Source organism: Hippichthys cyanospilos, chromosome 21, assembly GCF_059441005.1.
Source record: "Hippichthys cyanospilos isolate Australia breed blue-spotted pipefish chromosome 21, RoL_Hcya_1.0, whole genome shotgun sequence".
Taxonomy (NCBI): domain Eukaryota; kingdom Metazoa; phylum Chordata; class Actinopteri; order Syngnathiformes; family Syngnathidae; genus Hippichthys; species Hippichthys cyanospilos.
The window spans coordinates 6,840,344-6,860,165 of record NC_142389.1 but is presented as its reverse complement, the minus strand read 5'-3'; the positions used below and the strand labels follow the sequence as shown (position 1 = coordinate 6,860,165).

Here is a 19,822-nt window from a genome sequence, read left to right as displayed (position 1 = left end):
TCTTTCTCCTTGTCGCACTACTAGACACCCTCTTCTTTCCCTTACGCACGTACCCAATCAGAGACAGGCAATTTGGTGAGTCAAATCCGAGCAATGTGTAATCCGATAGTTTAGATGAAAATAGCCTCCCTTTCTCCAATATATTTATCCCGAAAATGCAGCAAGTGTGTTTGCGTGTGTGTGTGTGTGTGTGTGTGTTTTAATGATGGTTTAGTTGAAAATAGCCTTCCTTTCACAGATAGACTTATCCAAAATATAGTGTGTGCATATGTGTATGTGTGTTTTTAATATCCTCCCTCTTCTCTTTTTTTCTCCCTCTCTACTGGTATGAACAATAATAACCAGTGAAGATTTCTATCAGCTCACATTGCCTCCATACCCTCCCTGTATACTTCTACTGCTGAACTTTTTTTATTATTATTATTATCATCTCAGAGAATAGAATAAAGGCATATATTTGCATTAAATCATGAAGGCTTTTGATTCTGATGTCTCAAAGCAGGCCTTGAAAGCAACATGCCCCGCAGCACTGAACTCACAAATGTATCATTGAGAAAAGCATAATTTTGGACACGCTCCCATGCATGGAGATGCTCGTTTCGGGTAAATGTCAAAATTGTTTTTCATGGCTGTACAACTGAGACTCTTGGGGATTTTCCTTTTTTTGTGGGGGTTGGGGTGAGGGGTTCGAACAAGGAATACATAAGCGTGAAAATGTAGGAATTTAAATATTGGAATTATGTTGCGGGCTTTGTCTATACCATTTGTTGTTTAAAGGGCTTTACCAAGCCGTTATATTCGCGTTTTGGAAACCAACACAACATGCTAACATTACCATATCAACTTATGGAAAGGTTTTAATTTTTATTAAAATCTTTACCTTAACCGCTAGGAACCTTTGCCATACTCTTCCCAACGACAGTGATTTTTTTTTTTTTGGTCAAATTGCCCATTTATTTTGTTTCGAAGTACGAGCTAGCTTAGCGCTAAAGCCACCATCCCGAGAGTGTCGATGAAGGTAGCTCCTTTTTTTTTTTTTATCTTGTTTTCACAAAAATTTGCCAAAATGTTCCCTGTTGCCTCAAAAAGTCCTAGTCGCGACAGCAGAAAAAAAATAGCGGAGAAATTTTTTTTGAAAAATTCTGATTCTGTCTTAGGTCCCAACAAATTTGCTACTCAATTCCAATCACAACTGATTTGTTCCATGCTATATATTTGTAGTGACTTTGTTTATTTTTAATTTACTGACATGTTTCAGTTTTACGCTCCAAATTGATACCTTGGATTTTGTTCTATTTTTTGGTTTATTCCCCCCAAAATTGTTTATTTTAATTTTAAATGTTTCTCTTTTTAAATCTGTCCTGCAAGCCGTAAAATTTGGTAAAATTTGGTGATGAGCTTTATACATCACTTTGAGTTTAGGTTTTATAAATTTATTGGATTGAGTGAAGATTTTTTTAATATATATATATATATATATATATATATATATATATATATATTTTTTTTTTTTTTAATGACACAAACTACATCTGTAAAAGAAAGAAGAAAGATTATTTCAAGCTATATCTCAACATCAACAGGACACTTCATAGTAAATTTTAAAAAAATGCTTGAAAATGTTGAGAATGTCTTAAATGTGCTTACTCTCACTCTTCTAATTGGGCACCATGCACCTGAAACCACTTTCACATTGCTGTAAAAATAGACAAAGATGAAGCTAAGTAGCTTGGGATATGCATTTAAAACGTTATTGGGAAAAAGAAAAAGACAAAACGTTGTAGATCCCAAATGCACACTCAATTTGGATATTGTACGCAATATAATGTTGGTCCAACCAAAAGCTCCAGGGAGTGCCAAATCTAAGAAACTAAATGTTCCCACTTCTCCGCTGTCACTCACATAAATTGTTGCACCATCCGTTAAACTAAGGTAGGAGCCAGTGGGGCTGCGCCGAGTGGGAATGGCTTTTCTGCTTTTCAGTTAACCCGGAACATAAAACATCCCTTACAGATAGGCCTGTCTTTATTACCTCAATCTATCTAGACTCCCGCCCCCATTTTCTCTCTTCAATATGCATGCCTTGGCTCATTGCGTTGAAGCATCGTAGCATGTAAAGTTGCACTTGCGGCATAGGTGACGGGAAGCGGACAATGAAATCCCCTCCTGACAAGATGGATATTATCTCAGCTGAGGCACTAACAAGCCTACTGAAATTGCATTAGAATAAATTGAAATAGACGTTCTGTACATATGTGCACGTGAAATGATCAAACGCTTTTAAGAAATATAATGTGGATTCAAAAAAACTCCACTGTCTGGGCACTGTTGCCACTGGGTGGTAGCGACGGTTCAGCGTCTGTCTCCTTTGATAATAAAAAAAGGGATGGCGGTTGTGCAAGCGCCGCCTTTGTACGCACGATTGCAAACGCCTAAAGCAGCAGCTGCCATTTTGTGCCAAAGTCAATTCATGGCTCTACCTGCCATAGAGTCCCGAGTTGGAGCCGCCACATAACCCCCAGTGTCTGCATAATGAGAGGCCTGTACTGGGACTGTGCATCACGAAGCAGCTTAGAATTGAAATTCATAAGAGTCTTTCAGGAAACTAGCTTTTTAGTCACACTCGATGAGTACGGAAGGCAAAGTTAAAACCAGCTGCAGTCCTGCGCCAGTGTGTGTGTGTGTGTTGAGTATTCTGACTTTTAACTAAGATTTGTAATTAAGGCAATGCTTTACCAATGTAAAAAGAAAAAAAAAGTTTCATATACGTTTTAGTCATTTGCATTTACCTTACCTGAAATAGGGGTTTCATATAAAGGCAGCAACCATGTCTCAAATTCCCTCCAAAATATCTCGGTTCCTCCTTTGTGCCAAACTTGACTTTATATTCCTTCCTCTATTCTCCCACTCTCGATTTCATCATTGTTTTCCTTTGAAGTCTGCAAGCCTTATCTCTATCGATGATTGGTATGTGCCCTGCAAAGCTTTCAAAGTGGCCATTTTGTGAAGCTGTATGTCTTCCTGACAAGTGCCTATCATTGTATCCTCCATGTTGTTGTTGCTCTGTGATGAGGGTTTGGAAATGACTTCCAACGCTAAGCTCAGGATACTTGTCGCCTGCAAGGTCGCCAATTCTTCTACGTTGTGTGTGAAACTTGTTGTGTGTCTGCCAGTGTTCATGTGATAGTGGAAGAAATAAATAAATAGACACTGGGCTATTTAGTTTAAAATTAACGTAAATGATCTTACTCTCACTCAAACCAAAATCCAATTAAGAGTTATACTCCAAAAACAAGTCTTGACCCTCAAAAATAGGGAGGCAGAACTTGTGGGGTCCACTAAAATGGTTTCTAAGACTAAGTGCAAGAGGTCCCCACAAAGACAGTAAAACGGTAAAAATAAAAGTAGCGTACCCTCCATGGACATAAAGTGTGTGAGATGTGTTTCGTAAAACCCTCCATACCTTCATTAACATGCCCTTTGATTGATGCCCTAATTGTGGTATGGAGTATAATAGTCTCTTTTGGGGCGCAAACTTTCCTTTTCAACACTTAAAAGAATGCTTCATTGAGTAATGAGGCCCCTCATTCCCAAATCCTGCTGCAGCACCGAGTGCACTACCCCTCCTCGTCCCCACACTCATTTCCGCATGCCAGGTCACTCTGCATTTAGCCAACATCCCTCCTCCCCTCCCAATTGCACAGTAAATTCTGCACGTTCATCAGACATAAGTCACAGCGGTGTGGCCACTCGTGACCATAGGTGAGGGTCCGAACATAGATCGGCCGGTAAATCGAGACCTTCAGTTTTGGGCTCAGCTCCTTCTTTTACCATGACAGACTTATACAGCGTTGGACTCACCGTGGAAGCTGCACCTTTCCAGCTGTCAATTATATGCTCCATCTTGCCCACACTCATAAAATAAGAACACAAGATATTTCAATTCCTTTACATGAGGCAGAACATCATCCCCAACTCAGAGAGGCGCACTCTATCCTTTTCAAACTAAAGCTCATAGCCCCAGATTTGGAGGTGCTGATTTTCATTTCAACACTCCAACACTCTGCTGCAACACAATCCATTGAAAGTCAGCAGCCAACAGTACTACATCATCTCCAAAAAAAAAAAAAAAAAGAGAGAGATGCTATGCTGAGACCACCAAACCAGACCCCATCGAGGCTTCGGCCATGCGTAGAAATTTTGTCCATGAAAGTAATGAACAGAATCAGTGACAAAGGGCATTACTGTTGGAGTCCAACCGTCATTGATAACAAATTCGGCTTACTGCCGGCAGTGCAGACCATACTCTGAGATCGGTGGGACAGGGACTAAGGCCCGTATCAGGGTGTTCTTTCGTACTCCCAAAGCGCCGCCCACAAAACTTCCAGAGGGACATGGCCAAACGCCTTTTTTCTCCAAGTCCATAAAACACATGTTGGGCGAACTCCATACACCCTCGAGGATCCTGGTGGGGTTGTAGAGCTGGTTCACTGTACCGAAAACCAAACTGCCCCTCTTGAATCTAGACCTTACCAGAGAGGCTAAGGTGTGTGTTTCTTCTATGGTTGGAACAACACCCCGACATGCTAGTCCAGAGGCACTGTCCTCAATACCCACGCGATATTGTAGAGGTGTATCAACCAACATCAAGAGCTTTCAGGAACTCCAGGCGGATCTCATCCACCAGAGGTTTTTGTCCACCTCTGTGACTTCAACCCCAGAGATAGCAATGTCCACTTTGGAGTTTCCAAACTGCTTTCTCACAGAGAGACTTGTCATTAGATTATTTAGATTTGTTTTAGTTTCTTCGTTGTAGGCCCCTTTGGGCTTTTTTTCAGTCAGGTTTGACTTTCACTTTACAACTGTGCATTTCCAAGGGTCAATAGTTTGAACGTCTTGAATTTTATGAGACTATTTCAGTTGTTTCAATAGTTTACATTTGTATATTAATGTTTATAACATGAGTTGTACTTTCTACACGATTGTTAGTGTAACGCATGATGCCTCAGAAATGCAGACCTGCACTTTGCACCCTGCAAGAGAAAAAGCCCTTATTTTCAGCAGTTGAGGTTTAAAGCAGGCATGTGATGGTGGCTGCACATCTATAGCGAAATCATCCAAATGTGTTCTTTGGTGCTAAGATTGAGCTCTAATGTGTTCTGGGATTTGGGGGCAAGCACCAGTCTTATGCATAATTCAGCACAAAGCAAGCAAAGAAGTGCAAACAACAGTCTGCAGTTAAAGGTGAGGTGAGCACATTTACTCCACGTTTTTGATTTAGTGTATTAAGCGGTGTTTTTTTTTTTTTTTTCTATGTTTGGAGTCTTGAGAGTTTTGTACCTCTTTGTCTGCTTGTTTCATCATAAAAATCTTTTGTTGCTTTTATTGATTGTATGACTTTTTGATTTATTTCTTTTGTATCAGGCATGTTCGCAAATATCGATAGACTAACTTCCTCCTGTCAGCTACGCACGTAAATCAAGTCAAATGCCAATAATTCTTACATTCAAGACGCGGACTTTTCCATGATTAAATAACTTTATTTAAAAAGAGACATTTTGATTGATGGATTGTGCTTTTTTTTTATCAGTTGCCTCAATTGGCTGTTATCTCAAATCATATAAGCGGCGGGGATCAGAATGGAACTTCAGATTATTTCTGTTTGCGGATATGAAGTATTTGTCTCTCATGAGTGAGTGGCAGGTCGAACATATTGAAGTGCAGCGGTTGCCATCAACAAAATAGATGAAATATTGGTTAAAGGTCAGGTGAAAAGATGAGCGGGGAAAAGAACAGCAGCAAGAATGAAGGGGAGTTCACTTTTAAGGTTACTGAGGGAAGACCATAAACAGGCAGATGACAAAGGAATTGTGTCCGGGGGAGGTTAAGACCTTTGGGAAATTTGGAAAACAACATGACTTCATGTAATTAACTCTTTCAGTGCCATGGACAGGGGTTTTGTCATCTAAAATACTTAGGTATTAGGTATACGTTTTTTTGTTGTTGTTGTTTTTAAGGATTTGATAGATGACACTTTTGGCCAGTGCTCCGCTTAATATTATTCCAATGGAAAACTAGTAGTCATATACATAAGCAAACTGTTATTTTCCATCAAAAATACATTTTCACTCTTTGTGCTCATGTTTTATCAAAGGGAGAGACTGTTGAGATGTTTCAAATGATACTAAAAAAAACATAGTGTCACTGTTGTGCAGAAAACACCACAAAAAATATTCTTTTGTGCAAATTAGCTTGGTGTCACTCAAATGACCTGTTTTCAAAGCGTGATTATAAAGAGCGGAATGAGTTAGACTCTTATTTTCTTTTTCTAGGTAAAGAATGGAATCCAATTGCTCATATGGTAGCATCAATGTCTAAATATATAGTCATAGTCATATAGTACAATACAGTGGACCCCTGTGTTACAGTGTCCCTGGCTTACATTTTTTTCATGTTGCAATGTGGAATACTGAGTTTTTTCGTCCCCACTTTATGGTTTTTTTCCCAGTTTTGCGACAAAAACAACTGTCATGGGGGCTTGGCTGTATTTGTGTTGTTTTGTCTGCAGGCGTTTTTAAGGTAATTGCACTTATTTTTTGTTGCCGTCACATGGCAGAGATGCCGGTCTGCTATTGGTCAGCCTGACCTATTTCAAAATGGCAGAACGGTAAAACTTTGTTCTATCGTGAGTGGTTACAAAACAGTATTTATAGTGCATTTTACTGCTTAATTTAAAGTTGAATGGGTTAGTTATGTGTAACCAGATTGCAAGTGATGTTAATGAGAGAAGTAAGAAGATGATTTATATGGAAACAATGCTGGAGATGCGATACTGTTTTGGTACCAATTTTGAATCTATGTACAATTGTGATGTTTTTACCTGAGGTTCTAAACACATTAGCTATTTAACATAGGTTTGGATTGCCCGCCATACGGTGAATGTATTCTGTATTCTGTCGGGCCACTGTATTCTGTCGGGCTTGAAAGATATGTCAAAATGCTCAAAATCAGTTGGCACTTTTCACATAACGCTTGGCACAGAAAAATTTAAGTGGAATTACCGTGGAATTACCGTAATTACCGTAATTAAGTGGAATAAATGCATAAACACCCTCGTACAGTTCAAAAATTCTTGTGAGCTAAATGCTAAAAACTGAATTTATTCCCACAATTTTACACAATATGCTAATCAACACCATATGGCATTACGGGAGCAAATGCAATGTTTTTAGCATTTAATCCAAACGTATGTTTTGGTTATGTCTGCAAGTATTTTGAAACATGTTTGCACGCATGTTTGAAAATATTTGAAAATAGTTTCAAACATACTTGAAATTATGTTTGAATGTACTTACAAGTATTCTCAAACAAGTGTACCATTCCAACAATGTTTATTCCACATTGACAGCGCCACACGTTTGCCAATTTCAAATGAATATAATGAATGGAAAACAGATTTTGTGGTGTTCATCTCGAAATGAGTAATCTATCTGAATAACTTTCACTTTGCTTCTCAGGGATTGAGTCAGAAAAAGTTATTGGGGTTAGATTAATTGAGAGCCTTGGAGAGCTAAAAAAAAAAAAAAAAAAATGGCAGTTTGAATTTGGGAGTCTCTCCATCCTTTAGTCATATGTCGATGCCAACTTGTCAGTCAATCCATATCTGCATTGATCTATTGTCAGTCTCAGCGTGCTTCCGTCCCCCAAAACACACACACACAGACACGCACGCGCGCATACATGCACAGACACACACACTGTTGCAAGGTCTCTTGAATGACTAATCCATTACTGCTGTCCTGCTCCTTTTTTCTTCCTTCTCCCTAAAGTAGAATATTGGCGGACTCTCCCATCTGTCCTTAAATATAAAACACTTTTTCTTTCAAATCTAAACTGAAAATACTGTCGGCTTGGTGAATAAATCAATAGCCGTTTTTAAAAGGAGGAAAAAAAAAAGACCTTTGTTACACTGTCATGCTGTAACTTCAGGAGCTAAAATGTTCCTAACGTCCTTGACAAACATAAAGCCATTGAAAGTTCTGGATGTGTGGAAGACGAACAGAGTTCTCCAATCTAAAACCGACTTTTTATTCTTTTCTCCTTTGCGCTTTGTTTGTGTAGCTTCATCTCTGATCAGCGAGCTACGAGCTGAGAAGATAGAGGAAAAGAGTATCACTTTGGTGTGGAGGCAACCTTCGTCCCCGAATAGGAGCCGGATGGAATATGAAGTCAAATACTACGAGAAGGTAAAGCCACTTTGAAATTTGTCATCATTATGATCAAAACAGAGTGTTTATTGGACCAACTGAGAAATTAGCCCTGAACAATTTGTTCCAAAAGTCAGAACAACACTTTGGAATCCAAACATGTCATATTGACTGTGTGCTGTCTGTTTTTTGTTTTACCGTATTTTCCGTATCATAATCGGCAAATAAAAGCCTTTAATTTTTCTCAAATTACCGATATATAAGCTCCAGCAAAAGTGAACGTGTAAATATATTGCACATAATTCATATATATGATCGTACACACACACAATGTATATATATATGTATATATATATATATATATATATATTTTTTTTTTTTTTTTTTTTTTACAAGATTGTATTCAACTTATAGATCATTTTAATTTTAATATGTTTTTAAAGCTGTTTTTTTAGATTAGCCATTGATTGTTTTTTTTTTTCCTTTTTTTTCCAGTTCTATTTCATAGTTTACGCATTGAACAAATACACACATTTGATTTACTGGTAGATTGTGTGTGGTGGCTAGCAAAAAAAAAAAAACTGCAGATAAGTTACACTAGAATATAAAATGCAGGGCTCAAATCATAAGAAAAACGGTGAGACTTATCTGAAGAATACGGAAATCAATTTCTGTAGCGTGTACTGTAATTGCATAAAGTAATTGCCTACTTGGGTACCCGATTACGCAAAGTAATGTATTACTTTAATCTTTAATTAACCTAAAATACATAAAGTAATCAATTACAAGGATTGATTTATTTCACTTCTCCGTTACCACTACATTAGACCTTCCATTAGCCGACCACTTAAAGAAAATACAAAAAAAAAAAAAATACGAGTCAATGACTTTTGATGATCTCCTACTATATTATTGTATTGTACATAATTTAGCTGCCTTTGCACTGTGCATTATAGTGTGGAGTGGGTCCAGACAAGCATGGCAGAAGTTTGTTTTTTGCAGTCATGTGAATTGATTCCCCTACCTCTGCTGAAGGTTTAACTATCAAAAACACAGATCGGATAAAAAAAAAAAGGGAAACTTTAACTATGTTCATAATCAGATCATAATCAGCGAGTTGAAAACAAAGGCATTTTTAAAAGTCTTTAAATAAGGGCCAGTCATGTGGATAACCATAGTACTACTTTTAAATGTCATATCGCACTTTCAGATAGTTCTCACAATAAATCCGCCATGCTCATAAACCCCCAGTTGTCGCCATTTTCATATAGTGTATTTCCTGGCAATACTTCATTTTTGTTCATGTCTGTCACGCCCGCACAACACCTTTCACACCTCCTTCTCGTCCGTGTATGCCATATTTATGAAAATATGTTTCCCGCTCTTGTATCGCCACATGGAAATGGGGATGGGCCAGGTAAGACGCTCGAGTGAGAAGATCAAATAAGGCAGCGAGGATTTGGTAAGACTGAGATGGCAGAGAACAGGTTCGAGAACATATTAGACGGCTCACAGATTAGGAGAAGATGACATGGCTTACTATTTCCAAGAGCACGGCGCTGGAGAGAATTGAAGGAAGATGCTTTGGGAGAGTGGTAGATAAATGCGAGAGTGCAGGGGATGGATAGAAAATAACTGAGTCAGACAGGAACATTGTCACAAAGCCATGAAATGAAAAGGCAATACAATTACACAGCAACAAAAAGCCTTTGAGGGCTAGATTGACACTGCAGGGCTTAATGCTCAATTCCGATTTTTGGGTGAAATCCGATTTTTTTTTTTTTGTTGGTGGTGGTGTTGTGAGGTCGCTCACATTTCCCAATAAATGTGTGGATGCTAAAAGGACCAAAACTGTTCCTCATGCGCATTGAGGTCAACGGGTATTCTTAATGTTAGCGTTTCCCGATGTACCTGGCAATGTTGAATTGGTTGTCATACCGAAACCAGAATAGTTTCAATCAGTTCAAGGAGGAAATTGGGAGGGGAAGTGGGAGTTTTTTTGGCCATGTTTTTTGCAGTGCATGCAGTGCATGCTATGAGTTTCATGAGGCGGGCGGACGTGACCATCGACCAATGAGGTCTGGAGTTGTAATCTACTCCCGCCCATGAGTTTCATCTACTCCTGCCCTAGTTGGTCGATGGTCACGCCGGTAGTCAATCACGTGTCTTGTGGGAGTGCATGTCTCCCTCATGAAACTCACAAACACTGTTCTGAGCGTTTCTAATACGGCTCTCCGTGCCAAGGGGATGGAAAAGGAAGGGATAACAGTACAGTAACTGCATAAGGTTTTCTCATGTGTCACATGAGAGAGAAAGAGAGACAAAATACAGTAGCGTCAACCCGCCCCCTCTCATGAAATTTTCTTGCAAGTATGTGTGGGTACCTGCATTTTTTATATGTAAAAAGTATTCATACTTTACATATTTAAGACAAATATTACTGCTGTGCACATATTTACTTGTTAAACCTTATGCAGTTACTGTACTGTTATCCCTTCCTTTTCCATCCCCTTGGCACGGAGAGCCGTATTAGAAACGCTCAGAACAGTGTTTGTGAGTTTCATGAGGGAGACATGCACTCCCACAAGACACGTGATTGACTACCGGCGTGACCATCGACCAACTAGGGCAGGAGTAGATGAAACTCATGGGCGGGAGTAGATTACAACTCCAGACCTCATTGGTCGATGGTCACGTCCGCCCGCCTCATGAAACTCATAGCCGCTATTAGGTAAATACGAACAGAGAGCAGGAAAGAGCAGCGCTGGACCGGAGCATTGTAAATTTCTTACCTAGATTTATTTTGTAATAAATTGGAATTTCAAAGTGTAAACTAATTGCTATCATGTTCGGTCAGCTACAGGCTTCACTTTAATTAGACTTCCAGACGCCACTGATATAACCGTGGCTCTAGGGTTGGGGACGGGAAGGGACAACAGTACAGTTACTTTATAAGGTTGAATAATTTGGGATTTAAGTAAATACGTTTACTGCAGTAGTTCCAATTAGCAAATGGATCACTGTACACCGTTACCTCTCAGTTTGTTTTTGCATCGCCCGCTTTCGTTGTTCTGATTTTTTTCCCACCTGATCCCACCCATTTGAGCGCAGAATTGTGACATTTGTTGCTTACGTTGAGGCACCTTCTTGAAGTCGCTTGACAACAGATTGGATATGGATCGATTCCTGAACCGCATACCAAAGTGGCCTGAATCGCATTTGAAAAAAACGGGTTTGTCTTGCTTATACTGCCATTAAAAGATAAGATGCAGGTCGCATAGGGGCAAAAAAATATGAATTGGGTCACTTCAGCCTGCAGTGTGAACATAGCCTCGAAGTGCTTTTTAAAAATGGAATCACTTAGTGGGTGTGGTGTTATTTTTCTTCAGTGTTGTTACACTGTGGGGCAACATAGCCACAAATATTGTTAAACATTTGCTCCCGCTTATGTTTCAATGTATAAATTACATTTGTTTTTCTGCATATCAGCTATGTATTAATGCTACTTTTTTTTTTTCGTCTAATGATTCGACTCGTCTTCTGCTATCATATGCCTGGACTAGAGAGCAATCCCTATAGTATTCAATGCTTTCATGTATTCATGCAATCCGAGTCATTATCGAATCTGATGTATCAGCGTCAGTTGGAGTCATTATGCGTAAGGACGCATTAGGATAAATTGATGACTCCCATTGCAGCGACGCCACAAAAGTCGCAGGCAAATGACAAAAAAATAACATCAGACTAATCAGACTGGAGCAATTATGGTAATGGATGTTTTTGTAAGTCATTCTCACAAAGTGAGACTCATGAACAACATATACTCGGAGGACACAACATTAAATGCACCTGCACAGTCTAATGAGAGCTGTGGATTATTTGTGGTTTATATTTTGGTGACGATATTCAAAAAAAAAGTTTGTTGGTTTGTATTTCTACTTTTTGTGTTCCTTTTTCTGGATGTTGCTATCATAGTGATTGTGACCTATGTCTTCTGCTGTTTATCCATCACTACTATGCCAGGCTCATTGGTTATCATTAATTTTTCAATCTGGAAGTCCCATCCCGATCGATGTTGAATCTAGGACATCTAGTCCTTATTTTGGACAGATTTTGGGACACATGTCCTATTACATTATTTCTCTGCTAGTTGAAGTGGTTGGTTGATGTTGATTTTTTTTTTTGGTTTGTTTTTCTTGAGCTAAGCAACACAATATCCTTCTGTGTACTCCATTTATCTGAATAACAGTCCTGTCTCATGTTTAGACCCTGTTTTTGTCTTGCCATAATCAGTGCCTCAGTTCTGTTTTGTCAATGTCAGTCACTTCTTCATGGTGTCGGTGGTTAGAGGCATGCAAGGACTTGGCTTTCAATGACTGTCCATCTGGCTCCTTCGCCCTACTGGGTTTCTGTTGTGTTTAGCACAGTTACTTAACAGAGTGTCCCTGGGGTCTTTGTATCACCTCAGGGTACCCTACTCGGGGTGAAGTAGCACCTCTTCCATTGGGCAGGGTATTACAGCATACCAGCCGGGTATCTGAATACTAGGAGGACCTTGATCTTAGCTGACTGTTCAGGATCAGCCTCAATAACTTTAGCTGCAGTATTTGGCCATGGCTACCTTTTGGTTTGCCCCTTCATGATTACTATTTGCCTGTGTAATGTCAAAGTATTTGTAGCTGTCCTGCACAATTGTTATTTTGCCTTCCAGAAGTCCGATGGCTTTGGTCTCTGTTTTCCTTTTCGGCCTAACGCAACTTTTCGAAAGTTTTGACATTTGAAAAAAGCGTGTCGTGTGAAGTCGTACATCGACTCTATTTTTGTTTCCCTAATTACATGTTCTGTCTCCACAGGAGCAGAAGGATCAAAGTTATTCTACTGTGAAGACATCTGCCACACGGATCAGTGTCAACAACCTCAAAGCCGGGACTACCTATGTCTTCCTTATTCGCCCCTTTACGACACCAACACCCTCCTCGTCACTGTCCTCCTCTCCTCTCTCATCCTCTGCTTCCTCCTCGTCCTCTGCTTACCCCTCCTCCTCTTCCTCCTCCTCTTCTTCCTCCTCTTCCTCATCATCTTCCCCTTCTCCCATTGACTACGGGGCCTACAGCGCTCCCCTGGAACTGCAGACACTGGGAGAATGTGAGTAGCCTATTAACACCTTCTCCCGGCCTTGTCCTGTTCTCTTTCTCCTCGCTCATGCCTCTCAGCCGAGCACCTCCAGGCAGCTAGTGACTTAAGATGCGGGGGGTTGTGTGGGCACGCGGCCAGCCTAAACAATGAGGCGTGCACCTAGAGTTAGAGAGAGTCAGCAATGTGACTGTTTGAGATAATGTGTGAAGATTCAACATTTTATCGGTGAGCTGTGAAACAGTTTGTCTTTGATAACACCTCAGAGTGTAGTTTTTACTCTGTGTGTGTGCTTTACGCCTCTCACTTCTAATGGAAACAACCATTTTTATATTCAGCTATGGGATTTTTAGTGCTGTGCAGCTTCACATTATACGCAGGGGCAAATTTACCTAAAAGCCGCCGCGCATATCCAGCTTCTCCTACGTGTGGTCAAAAGGCCAAATCTGGCATGGCTCATTTGTTCTTTTATTTTTGGCCAAACAGAATATTACACAAAAAGCAGTTGACCTTTTTGTGTTTCGCAAGAGAGGGCTTAGTTTTACAGTAACTTTACAGATGATTCCTATTCTTGCCGCGGGCGAGCCGAGAAGTGTCAAACAAATGATGACCTCAGAAACTTTTCAAGGCAGCCAGAGTGTAACATCCTGGTAGATGCACGAGAAACGTAGCCAAGCAACAGCATTCCAAAATGTAAACACTATTTGACAATGCAGCATATTCAATTTTCAAGTTTGCTTGTTAGTTTGCTTGTTGAGGCTTCTAAAATGTCTCATGCCTTTAAAGGGCATCTGATACCAGGATTTTCAGTTTTTCACAAAAAAATAAACCAAACTTTTTTTAGTCATAAATACCATATTAGCTTGCATTTTCAGTTTATCAAGGTTGGCTGCTGGGGAGAGAAACAGCCAAGGGCAACCTTCCACGCTCTGACAGTCACGACAGTCGTCACTTGGGTAAAGAACATCCCAAGTAAGATGATCAGCAAATCAGCTCCGAATACCTCCATTTCAAACAAATTGAATGGGTCAGACAATGACTACCCGTGAAAGAGTAACGAGGATGTTTGAACAATTGAGGAAATAGGACAGGTGGTCCAGGTGTTAAATAGGAGGAGCTATTTGGCGTGTGAGATAGTGATGGTGACTTTTTGACAAGTTAATATTCAGCTGTGTCATAGAAATAAAGCATTCCAATCGTTTTGTTTCAGCATTTGCGTCTACGCGCACACGCACATTGGCCTGCGCTTGTACTCTGAGGAATACATTGCCTAGGCAACCGGAGCAGTTAGCGTTGCTAGCTAATTACCTTTTGGACTTAGAAAACCGGCCGAAGAGCTGCTAGCTGGCTGTAATCAAGACAAAATTACAACAAATCACCACCAAAATTCACACGCACATTCCTACACTTGTCCACTTTGTGTAAAAAATAATATTGACGATCGTAATTTTTTTTTATTTTGTCACATTTTCTGTCAAAACATCCGGCATATCATGCCGATCATTTGTATTCGAATTTCGGTGGCGATTCCTCATTCAAATTTATTTATATTTGCTTGTCTTTTTTCAACAAATGTTTAACTAAAAAATGTTTTTTGCAGTGGCGCTAGCATCCAGTGAACAGAGTCCTGTGGTGATCATTGCTGTCGTATCAGTGGCGGCACTTGTCATGCTGCTTTCGATGGGAGTCGGACTGCACATCTGGAGGAGGTAAAGCACTTTCAAAAGATGCACGCTCACGCATACTGTACATTTCTCTATACGCAGCACATCCTTATCTTCTACTCCCGCAAAAAAAATGACAGATAAACCTGCATTTGACATCGACAGACAATGGCATTGACTCAGTGTGCTGTGTAATCCAGATTACACTAATCCCAAAATAAAAGGATTGCTTCTATTGAAGCATCTGCAAATAGTTCATTCATTCAAATTGTGTATGGATTTTGGATCCGTAAAAGATGTTTTTCAAATCAAATGCGCGGTAGAGATAAAGAGTATCACAGAAAGGCATAGAAGTGGGCACCTTTAAAATGTTACGGGATCAAAAATCTGTTGTGATTTTTGCTTGTTAGAGAACAGCAAGTTGTGCAAAAAACGCCAAAACTGACATTAAAAAATTAGAAAAGGTCAAGTTCTCATATAAAGCTTGTCTTGCATTTTAAGGAATATCTTAAACTTTTGAAGTAGTGTACCATACCCTGCACTAAAAATATCAACATTGCAGGAAATAATTCCGTAATCGGCCATTGTTTTCTCACTGACTGTTTGCTAAGACTTGATAGGGTCTAAATTGCTCTGATAGTCTGGTTTGATTGGACATGCCTGTTAACTGAATTAACATAAAGTGCAACTTAGAAGTCCTCATTATTCATCCTGCTCGCCATCAGTATGGATGCTCAGCGAACTGTTATCTTTTTAATAGTCATAACATGCAGTGCAGTTCTACGCCAATGAAGAGTAGATTTTTTAATCACATCTGACTTTTGATGGGCTCGCTTAATTAATAGCCTCTGAGAATGTCAATCAAAAGTGTTATTATCCTTGGCAGTATATTTGATAGACCTCGTGAAGTGGCGGCCAGAGAGAGACAACCATCAGATATTGCCATAAGGAAAATATTATGATATCGGTAGCAGCAAACATGAAGGCGCGGTGTTGGGTTGGAGTGGGTGCCGAAAAGGTTTGTGGGCCGCGCTCGCTCACACACACAATGCCGCGTACAGGTGGCCGCTTTGAGGACGAGCTGAATATTCACAGCACACGCCGCGCTTTCTTGAGTAATAATGCTTATCTTCCTCCTCCCATTTCTTTTTCCTCATCAGTGCATTGCATTGAAAGGCTTTCTCCATTGTTCATCGCCGCGGCGCCATTATCTTGCTCCTTATGTTTTTGTGTGAAGACAAGGAGTGGAATGGCTTGATGCCTCAATTATCAGGCTCTTGTGTTTGCAAAGACAGCCAGCTCCAAGACACGGTTTGGAGGGTCTGCCTGCTGACTCGCAAACATGCAAATGAGTCACGCCAAGGCTCGGACGCAAGGCGGTGATTGTGACGATAACCGTGTTGGAACACGCGGTTATCCAAAGCTACACGGGAGGCAAACGCTGCTCGATTTTTAATGGTTAAATCTTAAAAAGGTGTTTGTGGTTTGCTGTTACGCAATCTTCTACAAATGAAATGCTGATTTCTGGACTGTTGTTGCCCCTCCTTGTTGTCTTGTGCATTTGTAGTGGCATTTCAGCTCATTTCTTGGACTATAGGGCACATTTAACTCTTTCAGTGCCAAGCATTATCTGAAAGGCAACCGCTAGAGTGCCAGTTGATTTGGATCATTTTGGCGCATTTTTCAAGGCCGAAAGAATATCGAATTGTATGACTATCTAGACATTGTTGGGATATGAACGATTGGATTTGAATCTTTACATAGAAAAAGTACGATTCTCTCTTATTTCGTAATCACTGTTTGAAAATGGGTTATTTGATTGACACCAAGCTATTTTGGACAAAAAGAGAAAAATCCTCACACTTATACACTTTGACACAAATATATATATATATATTTTTAGTAGCATCTGAATCATTTCAACAGTCATTTCCTCCGATAAAACATCAATAAAAGCAGTGTGAATGTTTTTGATGGCAAAATAACAGTTTGCGTATGTGTATAAATACATTACAACAGTGCTCGATTTGCATAAAATTGAAGTGTCATCTATTCATTTAAAAAATATATATTAAAAAAATTGTCACAGGCACACAACCGTAGTATTTTACATGGCAAATATTCTCATCCATGGCAGTAAAATAGTTATAATCCTTTAATATTCTCAAAACTCAACAGTGTGTCTTATCAAGTGTGCCTAATGTATGGAACTGAATTTGAATATGGTTTGACTTATTGGCTGCACTGGTTTGTTTCCCTTAAAGGGATATTAAACGTACTAAGCCATTTTTAGCAGTAGACGTAGTAGATAAAATGTTTTAATGATTCAACATTCAACTGCTTTCACAGAAATTGAATATTTATCATTGTTCTGAAGCTATTTAGACAGCTTGAAATTAGAAATCTAGTATCGAGGGTCTCAAAAAATTGATTATCAATAAATCATCATTTATCTTTCAATTGATCCCTCCACCCCTAAATTGTACACCAAGCCATCAAATTAATTTCAGACAAAATATTAACATTTTAAATGTCTTAAATCCAGGATCCTTTTAATGTGCACCCTCCATGTGCCAATTTACTTGTATTAAGTCTTATATCAACTACTATCATGGCTGTAAATGAGAATATATATATATATATATATATATATATATATATATATATATATATATATATATATATATATATATATATGACACGTTCAGAAGTAGTTCATTCTGGCACACAAATACATGACTAAAACACACCCACACAACTGTGCACGCACGCACACACGCACGCCAGTGCCTGAGAAAGTTTGATAGAGCCAGAGTTTGAGGGCATTGACCGAACATTCTCCGGGAAGCTCAGCCTTGACTGGTCACTGAAAGGGATGGCTTACCCTTCAGTGGTCAAAGCACAGTGTATGAGTGTGATTGAGTGGGTGTTTGACTGCAGGGTCAAGGTATCAGGAGGTATCAGGAGGAAAAGGAAGTGTGACTTGTTTTCATCTGTGTCTTATACGGAGCTGCGCAAGAGTGATATGCGTTGCTTTTGTTTTTGCTGGCTTTTGATTCTGCTCATGAAAACGTTTACTGTAGCACTCTTGAGGCTATTGTATTTATCAAATTTGAGTTTGTTCACTGTAAGCCCCTGGCTGCTTCTGATTGGTCAGGCACAGAAACGGGACACATTCTTGAACAAAGATGGGATGTAGACTGCATATTTTGGACTTTAAAGGTTAGCTCCCTCCACATGTATAATATCTGATGCATTCATGAGTTTTCACATATTTTTACAATAAGGAAAATAAAACACCATTATGAATACTACTAAAATTACATTGTTCTAATGAATTAGATATATTACCAGTATGAAAATGCATAAATAAATGTATAAATAAAGTGATTAATATACAGGATTACTGTTATGTAAGGCTACACGATGATGGCCAAAATGATCATCAAGATTATTTTGGTCAATATTTAAATCCTGATTATTAATCACGATTATTCATTATGTTTGGTCAAACATGTCTATTTATTTCAACTTTTTTTTCAACAGTTTATAAACAAGGCTTCAAGGCTATAATAGAGTAATAATAATGGGAAAAACTTGGCACACAGGCAACACAGCTAGCTTACTTGCTAAGTGCAAACCAATGAAAAAACATTCTACTTAGAAACAAGTACATTTACTTTTAATCAAATTGTGATCAATCAGCAGTCAAAATGTCATTTTCAGTCATTTTCAAACCAAATGCATTCAACTTGTTTGCAGATTTCTCAAAACGGGTCTCAATTGACAGCTACCACTGTAAATATTAGAAATCAGGTGAGAAACTCGACACCATTTCACACTATTAAATAATATATCAGGGTGAGTATATATGAGGTCTTTGTCATGCAAATGTGGGAAACATTGCCCTCTAGCGGTAGTGTTTGATTCGGCTTGTAATAACGTTCAAAAATGCAAGCGCTTTATTTTTTGATATCACCGTGGCTCAGCTTAATTAATCGTGGCAGCCAATCTATTGATCGTGATTAAAACTCAATTAATCGCGCAGCCCTAGTGGGATGCTTTTTTTTTTTTTTTTTTTTTTTTTTTTTTTTTTTTTTTTTTACAAACAGTTGTCTTTCATAAAGTTTCTGACATTCTTCTGTCAAAATGTTGGGGAAAAAAAAATTCACTTATAGTGAAAATGTGGTTGAAATTATTTGGTATCGGTAAAGACAAAATAGTCTCATGCAAATCCCGATTACAGCATACAGGACAATGAGGACTGCTCGGTGCTAGCTTGTGTGATTAAACTATCGGGATTGCAATCAGTTTTCGAAGACAGACGAGCAACATTTTTATCATTACTTTGACATGGAGATGTGCTTCCATCTAAAAACTGCATGAATGGTGATTGATTAACTCTTTCACTCCCGGTTCTTAACGGTATAAGTGTCGGATACTTGGAAAATTAGTTTAAACCTCCATAAATTAGGTTACAGACCCTGCTATTTTTGTAACATTGATATTTTATAATTGTGATCATAATAATATATGTGCCAGAGAAGTGAAAATGATCACCAATGATCAGTGTAATTTAGTAACATACATTTATAGCACATATCAGTATATTTCCGCAGCACGAGATGGTTAATTCACAAGGATTTGTACAACGCAAGCTACCTTGTCGATGGCTTGTTGTGTATGAAATGTTGCCAGTAGCCACTCGAATCTGTAGATAGATGTGGAAGGAACTGCTGGGATGCATTTTATTGCGACCATTCCTATTCTCGCTGTCCCAACCATACTGAAAGAGTAAAGGAACGCTACCACTAGCTA

At 39.1% G+C, this 19,822-nt stretch overlaps 1 protein-coding gene across 2 annotated transcripts in view; it reads left to right on the top strand.

The window, feature by feature from the left end:
• Nucleotides 1-19,822, top strand: part of epha10 (EPH receptor A10) — a 179,173-nt gene that overhangs the window by 128,583 nt on the left and 30,768 nt on the right. For both annotated transcript variants that reach the window (XM_088405727.1, XM_088405726.1), the window contains exons 6-8: nt 8,122-8,246; nt 13,061-13,352; nt 14,941-15,049. In XM_088405727.1, coding sequence (XP_088261853.1) covers nt 8,122-8,246; nt 13,061-13,352; nt 14,941-15,049 — 526 coding nt within the window. The remainder of the gene's footprint in view (nt 1-8,121; nt 8,247-13,060; nt 13,353-14,940; nt 15,050-19,822) is intronic.